Source organism: Rhinopithecus bieti, unplaced genomic scaffold (assembly GCF_001698545.2).
Source record: "Rhinopithecus bieti isolate Rb0 unplaced genomic scaffold, ASM169854v2 scaffold_7888, whole genome shotgun sequence".
NCBI classification, from domain to species: Eukaryota; Metazoa; Chordata; class Mammalia; order Primates; family Cercopithecidae; genus Rhinopithecus; species Rhinopithecus bieti.
In genome coordinates, this window is record NW_016805944.1 from 1,657,391 (window position 1) to 1,668,439 (window position 11,049).

The 11,049-nt window shown below is 51.6% G+C and overlaps 1 protein-coding gene across 1 annotated transcript in view; it reads left to right on the plus strand.

Annotated features, from left to right (window-relative positions):
* The first annotated feature begins 658 nt into the window (after window positions 1-658).
* PPP1R13L (protein phosphatase 1 regulatory subunit 13 like) overlaps window positions 659-11,049 on the plus strand; it is a 13,366-nt gene continuing 2,975 nt past the window's right edge. Inside the window, 6 exon segments of the mRNA XM_017874365.1 lie at window positions 659-1,318; window positions 1,320-1,799; window positions 7,004-7,135; window positions 7,227-7,360; window positions 7,456-7,622; window positions 10,520-10,719. Of these exon segments, the coding sequence (XP_017729854.1) occupies window positions 1,247-1,318; window positions 1,320-1,799; window positions 7,004-7,135; window positions 7,227-7,360; window positions 7,456-7,622; window positions 10,520-10,719 (1,185 nt within the window). The 5' untranslated portion in view covers window positions 659-1,246.

An 11,049-nucleotide genomic window follows, 5' to 3' on the forward strand; every position in this document is an offset into this window, starting at 1 on the left:
CCTCGGCCTCCTAAAGTGCTGGGATTACAGGCTTGAGCTACCACGCCCAGACATGTGTGTGTGTGTGTGTGTGTGTGTGTATTATTTATATATATATACATACTATACATAAATATATATACATTATATACATAATGTTGTGTGTGTGTGTGTGTGTGTGTGTGTGTGTATAGAGAGAGAGAGAGATGGAATCTCACTCTGTCACCCAGGTTGGAGTGTAGTGGTGCAATCTCAGCTCACTGCAACCTCCGCCTCCTGGGTTCAAGTGATTCCTGTGCCTCAGCCTCCCGAGTAGCTGGAATTACAGGCATGTGCCACCACGCCCAGCAAAAAAGAAATTTTCTTTTTCTTTTTCTTTTTTTTTTTGGAGACGGAGTCTTGCTCTGTCACCCAGGCTGGAGTGCAGTGGCCGGATCTCAGCTCACTGCAAGCTCCGCCTCCCGGGTTTATGCCATTCTCCTGCCTCAGCCTCCGGAGTAGCTGGGACTACAGGCGCCTGCCACCTCGCCTGGCTAGTTTTTTGTATTTTTTAGTAGAGACAGGGTTTCACCATGTTAGCCAGGATGGTCTCGATCTCCTGACCTCGTGATCCGCCCATCTCGGCAAAGTGCTGGGATTACAGGCTTGAGCCACCGCGCCTGGCCTCTTTTTCTTTTTTTTCTTTGTATTTTTAGTAGAGACGGGGTTTCACCATGTTGGCCAGGCTGGTCTCAAACTCCTGACCTCAAGAGATCTGTCTGCCTCGGCCTCCCAAAGTTCTGGGATTACAGGCATGAGCCACTCCACTCAGCCAATAATGCATATTTTTATTTCCACTTGCTTTACTGCCAGAGTGAGTAAGACAGAGAAGAAATCATTAAACACCAGGATTCTACTTCCTGCTGGAGTTTTCTGCCTGAGATGTTAGGAGAGGAAGTTCTTAGGATCTCAGAAAGTCACATCTATCATGGTTGGTAGTAGTGGATTCTAGAGTCAGCCAGAACTGAGTTCAAGTCCCAACTGCATGGCTTTGGGCAACTGACTTGTCCTCTCTGAGGTCCAGATTCCCTTTCAGTAATAAAGGGAGATGGCAGTCTGTGTACCTCATAAGGCAGTGGTGAGATTACAGTAAGGTAGGCATGTAAAGTGCCAGGCATATAGTAACTGCTCAATAAATGGGAGGCTTCATAATTGTATATTATTCACAGCCCAAAGAAAGTGTAGCCCAGAGAGGGCAAGGAACTTCCTTGAGGTCACACAGAAAATCATGTGCTGGTTGTATGTCCTGGAAGTTGTGGAGAGGGAGTCTTGGCTGTCTCCTGGGGACGTGTCCTCTGATGGGGCTCTTGTTCCGGCTAGGATCCCCCAAACCCCCCACCGAGCTGGAGCCTGAGCCGGAGATAGAGGGGCTGCTGACCCCAGTGCTGGAGGCTGGCGATGTGGATGAAGGCACTGTAGCAAGGCCTCTCAGCCCCACGAGGCTGCAGCCAGCACTGCCACCGGAGGCACAGTCGGTGCCCGAGCTGGAGGAGGTGGCACGGGTGCTGGCAGAAATTCCCCGGCCCCTCAAACGCAGGGGCTCCATGGAGCAGGCCCCTGCCGTGGCCCTGCCCCCTACCCACAAGAAACAGTACCAGCAGATCATCAGCCGCCTCTTCCATCGCCATGGGGCGCCAGGGCCCGGGGGGCTGGAGCCAGAGCTGTCCACCATCACTGAGGGATCTGAGGCCAGGGCAGGGCCTCCTGCTCCTGCCCCACCAGCTCCCATTCCACCCCCGGCCCCGTCCCAGAGCAGCCCACCAGAGCAGCCGCAGAGCATGGTAAGTAATACAGGAGGAAACTGGGGTATGTTTGCTACGTGGATCCAAGGGCTGTAGCAAAGAGCCCCCCAAATACAGTGACTTAGATGAGATCGAAGTTTTCTCCTCTTTTGAGTAAAAGTCCAGGAGTTTGCAGCTCAGGACTGTAGGCAGCTCACTGGAGTTAGGACTCAGGCTCCATCTACCTGGGGCTCTGCCATCCATCGGGGGGTGAGCCTGCCCTCATGGTCCTAGATGGCTGTCACCAAGTCTGCCCTCCAGCCAGGAAGAGAGAAGAAGAGAAAGTGTGCTTTCCCCTTTCAGGCAGAACCTGGGAGTTCACTCATCACTCCGCCTGCTCCCACTGGCCAGGAGCCCCATTGCAATGGGATGCTGGGAAATGTAGTCTTTAGGCATAGCTGTGTGTGAGCATATGGAGGGCCATCTGGGAGTTGTGGCTACATAGAGATGTACTCTGCTCCTTCTCTCCAATAACCTGTGCCTGTGCCCTGCCCTGGGCATTCCTTCAGCAATCTTGAGTCTTACACCTGGACATGACTGAGTCTTGGCACAACAGTGAGTTCATTCTGGGACTGAGAAGTCTTGCCTGAATCAAAGCAGTCACCCTCTCTTCTCTCCCTCTTTGTCTCTGTGTCTCTTGTGTTTGCTCTGCTCTCTCCTCTATTTTTTTTTTTTTTTTTTTTTTCAAGCAGAGTCTTGCTCCATCACTCGGGCTGGAGTGCAGTGGCTTGATCTCGGCTCACTGCAACCTCCACCTCCCAGGTTCAAGCCATCCTCCCGCCTTAGCTTCCCAAGTAACTGGGATTATAAGCCTGTGCTACCACGCCTGGCTAATTTTTGTATTTTTAGTAGAGATGAGGTTTCACCGTGTTGGCCACCCTGGTCTCAAACTCCTGACCTCAAGTGATCTGCCTCTCAGCCTTCCAAAGTGCTGAGATTAGAGACGTGAGCCACTGTGCCTGGCTTGGCTCTCTAGTGAGTCTCAGCGGTGCAGTGGCTCATGCCTGTAATCCCAGCACTTTGGGAGGCTAAGGTGGGCGGATCATGAGGTCAGAGGTTCGAGTCCAGCCTGACCAACATGGTGAAACCCCGTCTCTAGTAAAAAAAAATACAAAAATTAGCCAGGAGTGTTGGCGCTCGCCCGTAATCCCAGCTACTCAGGAGGCTGAGGCAGGAGAATCGCTTAAACCCAGAGGCGGAGGTTGTAGTGAGCCGAGATCGCGCCACTGCACTCCAGCCTGGGTGACACAGCAAGACTCCATCTCTAAATAAATAAATAAACAAAAAGTGAGTCTTGGCTGAGTGCGGGACTCCACCTCCTGGGTTCAAGCGATTCTCCTGCGTCAGTCTCCCAAGTAGCTGGGATTACAGGCATATGCCACCACGCCCGGCTATTTTTTGTATTTTTGGTAGAGATGGGGTTTCACCATGTTGGCTTGAACTCCTGACCTCAAGTGATCTGCCTGCCCTGGCTTCCCAAAGTGCTGGGATTTCAGGCATGAGCCACCACACCCAGCCAAGATGAAATACATTAACGTAGTGCTTAGTATAATACCTGGCACATAACTGTTAACTGCTCTTACTGTTGTCACCATTGGACCAGGGGATGGTCTCCTGCTGATCTTGGTCCCTGCATCTTGACCGGGAAGAGAGTTTAAGCCACATGGAACAGACCTGAATAATCCGTGTGGGTAAACAGAGGGAAGAGATAACTTCTCAGAGAAGTAGGGGTCAGGTGGACACCCCAAAATGCCTATTCCCAGGCCCTCCTGAGAGTAAAAGCAAGGAACCTTGAGGCTGAGGATTTTGAAATCAAGAGGGGAAGAATGACAGCATGTTGAAATGGCTGAGCATCCCGTTGTAGAATCACAAAGTCCTGGCCACAGAGAAACTTAAAAACTCATAGAATGTAAGAATCAAACGCTAGTGTCACCATCTTAGAATAGTAACATTTTACAGCCCTACAGCATTTAAAGGATTGGACAGGATCTTAGAATTATAAAGTTAGGCCAGGCACGGTGGCTCATGCCTGTAATCCCAGCACTTCAGGAGGCCAAGGCGAGTGGATCACTTGAGGTCAGGAGTTCAAGACCAGCCTGGCCAACATGGTGAAATCCCGTCTCTACCAAAAATACAAAAATTAGCTGGGCCTGGTGGTGCATGCCTATAATCCCAGCTACTCGGGAGGCTCAGGCAGGAGAATTGCTTGAACCTAGGAGGCAGAGACTGTAGTGAGCCGAGATCACGCCACTGCACTCCAGCCTGGGCAACAGAGAGAAACTCTGTCTCAAAATAAAATAAAAGGAACCTCTTCTCTTAAAAAAAAAAAAAAAAAAGTTAGTATCGTGGACTGATTATTACCGATTCTTGAAGTCACCAAATCTGACAATTAAAGATGCTCATATTTTGAATTATAAAATCACAAATTCATGCACTGATATGTTTGATATGTTGTAATAGAGGGTTATTACTATTATTATTGAGACAGAGTCTCACTCTGTTGCCCAGGCTGGAGTGCAGTGGCAAGATCATGGCTCACTGCGGCCTCCACCTACTGGACTCAATCAATCCTCATGCCTCAGCCTCCCCCGTGGCTGGGACTACAGGCATGCACCACCACTCCTGGATAATGTTTAACATTTTTTGTAGAGACAGTTCTCACTATGTTGTCCAGGCTGGTCTCAACCAGGCATGAGCCACTGTGCCCAGCTGAGATTTATATTTTAAATTAACACTTTCCATTATAAAGAAATAACACCAACACATAGAGAGCTTGGGGAAAATAAATAAAAGTAGAAGAAGGAGGACAAAATCACACCACTCACAGAGAACCATCATTAACATTTTGAATATTTCCTTCTAGTGTTTTTTTTTTTTTTTTGAGATGGAGTCTCACTCTGTCACCCAGGCTGGAGTGCAATAGCGCCATCTCAGCTCACTATAACTCTGCCTCCCGGGTTCAAGTGATTCTCGTGCCACGGCCTCCTGAATAGCTGGGATTACAGGCGTGTACCACCATGCCCAGCTAATTTTTGTATTTTTAGTAGAGACGGGGTTTCACCATGTTGGCTGGGCTGGTCTTGAACTCCTGCCTGACCTCAGGTGATCTACTCTCCTCAGCCTCCCAAAGTGCTGGGATTACACACATGAGCCACCACACCCAGGCATTTCCTTCTAGTCTTTTAAAATGAAATTCTGGGCCAGGCATGGTGGCTCACACCTGTAATCCCAGCACCTTGGGAGGCCGAGGTGGGTGGATCACGAGGTCAGGAGATCAAGACCGTCCTGGTTAACACGGTGAAACCCCATCTCTACTAAAATACAAAATAGCCAGGTGTGGTGGCGGGCACCTGTAGTCCCAGCTACTTGGGAGGCTGAGGCAGGAGAATGGCATGAACCTGGGAGGCGGAGCTTGCTGTGAACCAAGATCGCGCCACTGCACTCCAGCCTGGGCGACAGAGTGAGACTCTATCTCCAAAAAAATAAAAATAAAATTCTAATGGAAGAATATTAAAGTTCTCAATCATAGAATCTTGGGATTGCAAAGTCCTGGCCCCTCAGCCATTTGAAATAGCACAACGTAGCATTTCTGCAATCACAACATATTGGAAAACTTGAAATAACTGAGCATCTGGGAATTTTGGTTTCCATGGCTGTTGGGATCTCTGAATTCCAGAATCTTAAAATCACTGACAGCAAAGACCAGAATCACAAATGCCACGGACTCACACACTTGGAATAAATAAATGCATTGTTTTTCTTTTGAGACTGGGTCTCACTGTGTTGCCCAGGCTAGAGTGCAGTGGCATGATCATGACTCACTGCAGCCTCCATCTCTTCCATTCAAACAATCCTCCTGCCTCAGCCTCCCAAGTAGCTGGGACCACGGGTGTGCGCTGGCCCAGCCCAGAATAAAGGAATCTTACAGGAAGAAAATTAAAAATAAGAAAGCACATGAGGCCGGGCGCAGTGGCTCAGACCTGTAATCCTAGCACTTTTGGGCCGGGCGCGGTGGCTCAAGCCTGTAATCCCAGCACTTTGGGAGGCCGAGGCGGGCGGATCACGAGGTCAGGAGATCGAGACCATCCTGGCTAACACGGTGAAACCCCGTCTCTACTAAGAAATACAAAAAACTAGCCGGGCGAGGTGGCGGGCGCCTGTAGTCCCAGCTACTGGGGAGGCTGAGGCAGGAGAATGGCGTAAACCCGGGAGGCGGAGCTTGCAGTGAGCCGAGATCCGGCCACTGAACTCCAGTCTGGGTGATAGAGCGAGACTCCGCCTTAAAAAAAAAAAAAAAAAAAAATCCCAGCACTTTTGAGTGGCTCACCTGAAGTCAGGAGTTCCAGACCAGCCTGGACTACATGGCGAAACCCTGTGTCTNGTAAACCCGGGAGGCGGAGCTTGCAGTGAGCCGAGATCCGGCCACTGAACTCCAGTCTGGGTGATAGAGCGAGACTCCGCCTTAAAAAAAAAAAAAAAAAAACCCCAGCCATTTTTGAGTGGCTCACCTGAAGTCAGGAGTTCCAGACCAGCCTGGACTACATGGCGAAACCCTGTGTCTACTAAAAATATGAAAATTAGCCGGGCGTGGTGGCCCATGCCTGTAATCCCAGCTGCTCAGGAGGCTGAGGCAGGAGAATTGCTTGAACCTGGGGGGCGGAGGTTGCAGTGAGCTGAGATCACACCACTGCACTGCACTCCAGCCTGGGGACAGTGCAAGACTCCGTATCAAAAAAATAAAAAAATAAAAAAGAAAGAAAGAAAAGAAAAAGAAAGCACAAAGAATAATAAAATACTCAAATTCCAAACATCTGGAATGAACACACCTGGTAAGATTTTGTCACGTGTGCCTCATTGCATTCATTAACAAAAGAAATGTGAGACTGTGTGTGAATTGAATAACTGGGTTCCACAATCATTGTTTTGAAATGATAGAATTACTTTGCCACCAATCCCATGGCCCCCAGCTTTCTCTCACGTTTCAAGGCCCAAGATTCTCAAATCACGGGATTCCCTATCTATGACAGGGAACTGGAGGCTCTAGGAGGTGATGGAAGGCACCCCAGCACCCCACCCCGAGGGAATCCCAGTCCTACCCCTGTCTAGATGGGTGCCACAGGTCCCTGGACCTCTGTTTCCTACTCTGGGTCGTGGATATACTAACAATCCCTCCAAGTCACTAACCTCTGCGCCCTGTCCCCCAGGAGATGCGCTCCGTGCTGCGGAAGGCGGGCTCCCCGCGCAAGGCTCGCCGCGCGCGCCTCAACCCTCTGGTGCTCCTCCTGGACGCGGCGCTGACCGGAGAGCTGGAGGTGGTGCAGCAGGCGGTGAAGGAGGTGAGCGCTGCTGAGCCGGAGGTGGGCGCGGCGGGGGCGGCGCAGATGCCAACCGCGGGACTGAGCCTTTCCTCTCCCCTGCTGCACTCAGATGAACGACCCGAGCCAGCCCAACGAGGAGGGCATCACTGCCCTGCACAACGCCATCTGCGGCGCCAACTACTCCATCGTGGACTTCCTCATCACCGCGGGCGCCAATGTCAACTCCCCCGACAGCCACGGCTGGTGAGCCCCGACCCGCGCGGTGGGCTGGGTCCCCTGTGGGCGGACGCGCAGCCTCTCATGCATCGCTCCCTGCAACCCCCCACCCCCACGCCTAGGACACCCTTGCACTGCGCGGCGTCGTGCAACGACACAGTCATCTGCATGGCGCTGGTGCAGCATGGCGCTGCAATCTTCGCCACCACGCTCAGCGACGGCGCCACTGCCTTCGAGAAGTGCGACCCTTACCGCGAGGGTTATGCTGACTGCGCCACCTACCTGGCAGGTGCGAGGCAGGGCTGCTGGCGCCTGGGTACCGGCGGGTGTACAGGAGCGGGGAGGGGCGCAACTACCCCCTATTAGGGAGAGGAGGGTGTGTGGGCTGCACCAACCACTTGGCAGGATTGCGGAGGAGGAGGAGGAGGGATGGACCGCCTGCGGGGGTGGGCGACTGTGCCCTCCTAAGGGAAAAGGGGACTTGGAGACTGTGCTATGCGAGCGAGCTGGACACCTTTGGGGAGGAGAATGGCTGTGAAGATTGGTCTGTTCACCTTTCCCGTCTTCAGGGGTGAGGAGCTGAACGTTTCAACCCTGCCATCCACCTGGCATAGGGCTGTGGGCAGGTGGGCTCTGCCACTTGTGGGAGAGGCATTGCCACACTCCTGGCAGGTGAGCAGGCTGCAGCTGCCGGAAAGGGGCTTGTAGGAAGACACAAGGCTATACCCTATCTCTCCAGGGGGCAGGCTGCATCACCTAGTTCCCCGACGGGTGGGGCGAAGTAGGCTGTGCCACGGGGATTGTGCACAGGGTCATTTCACACCTGGAGGAGCCAGTTGTGTCTCGGTGTGGGTGAGGAACTTAATGGAGAATCGGAGTGAGGCAGGTCCTAGGACTTATGGGTGAGACAGAGGATTATATATTTGAAAGTTGAGCCTGATCGGGCTACAGGACATTGTAGAGACCCCCCGTCTCTACAAAATATTTATTTATTAATTATTATTATTATTTTTGAGACTAAGTCTCACTCTGTTGCCCAGGCTGGAGTGCAGTAGCTCAATCTCGGCTCACTGCAACCTCCACCTCCTGGATTCAAGCAATTCTTCTGCCTCAGCCTCTCGAGTAGCTGGGACTACAGGTACTCACCACCATGCCCAAGTCATTTTTTGTATTTTTAGTACAGATGGGGTTTCGCCACGTTGCCCAGGCTGGTCCCAAAATCTTGAGCTCAGGCAATCTGCCCGCCTTCGCCTCCCAAAGTGCTAAGATTCAGGTGTGAGCCACCACGCCTGACCTCTACAAAATATTTTATTTTTATTTTTATTTATTTATTTATTGAGACAAGAGTCTTGCTCTATCACCCAAGCTAGAGTGCAATGGCACCATAGCTCACTGCAGCCTCTGCCTCCTGGGTGAAAGCAATTCTCCTGCCTCAGGCTCCTTGGTAACTGGGATTACAGGCACTTGCCACCACATCCCGCTAACTTTTTTGCATTTTCATTTGTTTTGTATTTGTAGTAGAGATGGGGTTTTGCCGTGTTGGCAGGTTGGTCTCGAACCCCTGACCTCAGGTGATCTGCCCGCCTTGGCCTCCCAAAGTGCTGTGATTATAGATGTGAGCCACTGTGCCCGGCCTACAAAATATTTAATAATAATATAAAGAATCAGGAGGAGGCTGAGGCAGGAGGATTTCTTGAATCTGGAAGTTTGAGGCTGCAGTGAGTTTGATTTCACCACTGCACTACTGCAGCCTGGGTGGCAGAGTGAGACCTTGTCTCAAAATAAAATTAAAAAAAAAAAGAAATAAAAGAAAAAGAAAAAAGAAAGAAAGAAAAGAAAGCCAGGCGCGGTGACTCATGCCTGTAATCCTAGCACTTTGGGAGGCTTGAGACAGGCGGATTGACTGAGCTCAGGATTTCCAAACCAGCCTGGGCAACAGGGTGAAACCCCATCTCTACTAAAAATATTTTAAAAATTAGCCGGGTGTGGCAGTGTGCACCTGTAGTCCCAGCTACTTGGGAGGCTGAGGCCGGAGAACCGCTGGAACCCGGAGGTGGAGGTTGCAGTGAGCCAAAATCGCCCGACTGCACTCCAGCCTGGGCGACAGAGCTATACTCCGTCTCCAAAAAGAAAAGAAAACAAAGAAAGAGGCAGTCCATGAGCCAATTTAAAGGACCCTATCATTCAAGGAAGGTGTGAATCTTCCTTAGAGACTGTGCCATTTAAGCTAAGTGCCAGGGTAGGGCAAAAGACTGGACCGCTAGGGTTGACACGGGGATTCAGCAATGTACAAGAAGGAAATGGAGGGCCGGGCCAGGTGGCTCACGCCTGTAATCCCAACATTTTGGGAGGCCGAGGCAGGTGGATCACTTGAGGTCAGGAGTTTGATACCAGCCTGACCAACATGGTGAAACTCTGTCTCTACTAAAGATACAAAAATTGGCTGGACGCGGTGGCTCACGCCTGTAATCCCAGCACTTTGGGAGGCCGAGACGGGCGGATCATGGGGTCAGGAGATCGAGACCATCCTGGCTAACATGGTGAAACCCCGTCTCTACTAAAATACAAAACTAGCCGGGCGTGTGGTGGGCGCCTGTAATCCCAGCTGCTCCGGAGGCTGGGGCGAGAGAATGGCGTGAACCCAGGAGGCGGAGCTTGCAGTGAGCTGAGATCGCGCCACTGCACTCCAGCCTGGGCAACAGAGCAAGACTCCGTCTCAAAAAAAAAAAAAAAAAAAAAAGATACAAAAATTGGCCAGGCGTGGTGGTGCACGCCTGTAATCCCAGCTACTTGGAAGGCTGAGGTGGGAGAATCGCTCGAACTCGGGAGGTGGAGGTTGCAATGAGGCCACACCATTGCACTCCTGCTGGGTGACAAGAGTGAAACTCCATCTCAAAAAAAAAAGAAAAAAGAAAAAAAAACAAAAAGGAAATGGGAGCCTCTGACCCTGCCTCAGGAATGGGTGGCCCATGGCATGCCTCCCCCAGTTTCCTCGAATGCTCAAAGACGGCCAGTCCCGGCATCTGACTCCAGCTCCTGTTCCCATCCGCAGCCGTGGGCACACACAAGATTTCAGGTGGTTGCTGGGACAGGTGCCAAATTCCAGGGCCTCTCCTGGTCCCCACGTGGCCCGTTCTTGGACCCCCTGGGCCAGGTTCTCACCTTCCCCTCCGTGGCATGTTTCAGACGTTGAGCAGAGTATGGGGCTGATGAACAGCGGGGCGGTGTATGCTCTCTGGGACTACAGCGCCGAGTTCGGGGACGAGCTGTCCTTCCGCGAGGGCGAGTCGGTCACCGTGCTGCGGAGGGACGGGCCAGAGGAGACCGACTGGTGGTGGGCCGCGCTGCACGGCCAGGAGGGCTACGTGCCGCGGAACTACTTCGGGGTAAGCCCAGGGGGGATGTCATGGGGACGTCCCAACGGTTGGGGAAAAGGGGGATCCCACAGAAAAAAGAAGAGGTGACAGGGACAAACTGTTATATTGGGCGAGGGAGGTCAGAAAAGCTCATTATTGTTCATGGAGAGGAGAGGAAGAGTCCATTCTATTTGATAGTAATGTCGGGGGTAAGGGTCCCTTATAGTTAGGGGAGTAGACGAGGAAGAGCCCTTTATTTTGTTTTTAAATTTCTATTATTTCTTTATTTATTTTTAAATTTTGTTTATTTATTTCTGAGACGGAGTCTCGCTCTGTCGCCCAGGCTGGAGTGCAGTGGCA